At 59.9% G+C, this 994-nt stretch overlaps 1 protein-coding gene across 1 annotated transcript in view; it reads left to right on the top strand.

Moving 5' to 3' along the window:
* EMH_0056390 (dense granular protein GRA10, putative) overlaps positions 1–994 on the top strand; it is a gene marked incomplete at both ends in the record, with an annotated part of 4,035 nt that overhangs the window by 282 nt on the left and 2,759 nt on the right. Inside the window, one exon of the mRNA XM_013497354.1 lies at positions 3–931. Within this exon, the coding sequence (XP_013352808.1) occupies positions 3–931 (929 nt within the window). The remainder of the gene's footprint in view (positions 1–2; positions 932–994) is intronic.

Below are 994 nucleotides of genomic sequence, written 5' to 3'. Positions count from 1 at the left end.
AGATTAGATGATATGATTAAAAGTATTAATATAGATGAATATGATCTACCTGCTGCTGCTGCTGCTGCTGTTGCTGCTGCTGCTCCGGTTCATGCTGCTGCTGCTACTGGTGCTGCTCCAGCTGCTGGTGGCGCTGCTGCTGCTGCGGGGCACGCAGACGCCAGGGCAGCTGCAGCGGATGCAAACGACCCACGTGCTGCTGCTGCTGCTGCTCACACACAACGCACAGATCCACGCATGCAGCAGCAGCAGCAGCAGCAACTGCAGCAGCAAGCAACAGCAGCAGGCAGCCACATTTCATCTCTTCTGGCAGGAGGAGCATCAGCAGCAGTAAAAGAGGAAGCGATACACACTGACACCCCAGCTGCAGCAGCAGCAGCAGCAGCAGCAGCAGCAGCAGCAGCAGGGGTACCTGGGGGCCCCTGTGCTGCCTCGGGGTCTGCGCTGTGGGGGGCCCCCACCCAGGGCCCCCGCCATTTTATTTATTTAATGCCGCAGCAGAACCTGCAGGTGATGAGACAGCTAGATATGATGGTGGTGGAGGCAGCGTCGGAGCTTGCTGCTGCTCTGGCTACTGCATGCATGCGCGATGCAGAGTCTGCTGCTGCTGCTGCTGCTGCTGCTGCTAACGGCAGCGGTGGTACCGATGCTAGCAGTGCAGCAGCAGCAGCAGCAGCAGCAGGAGCAGCAGGTGGAGCAGTTGGTTCATCTGGGTTGGGTATGGGTGTTTCTGCTGCTGCTTCTGCTTCTGCTGCTGCTGCTGCTGCTGCTGCTGCTGCTGCAGGAGCAGGATTCCTAGACTCTACCACCGCCAGCAGCGGCTGGATATATCTCATTCCCTGCTGCCTCTCTGGCGGGGGCTCTTCCTTTTCTGTGGGGGGTACAGTGCGGCTGCGTGCAGCGAACCGCGTGGAGCCTGGCGACGCCACGGGTGCATATCTTCTTTCTGCTTGGATCTCTCAGCAGGGGGCCCCTGCTGCTGCTGCTGCTGCTG

Source organism: Eimeria mitis, genomic scaffold, assembly GCF_000499745.2.
Source record: "Eimeria mitis Houghton genomic scaffold, Emh_scaff2622, whole genome shotgun sequence".
NCBI classification, from domain to species: domain Eukaryota; phylum Apicomplexa; class Conoidasida; order Eucoccidiorida; family Eimeriidae; genus Eimeria; species Eimeria mitis.
Note: the sequence above shows the minus strand (reverse complement) of the source record. Positions and strands in the feature narration are given on the sequence as shown.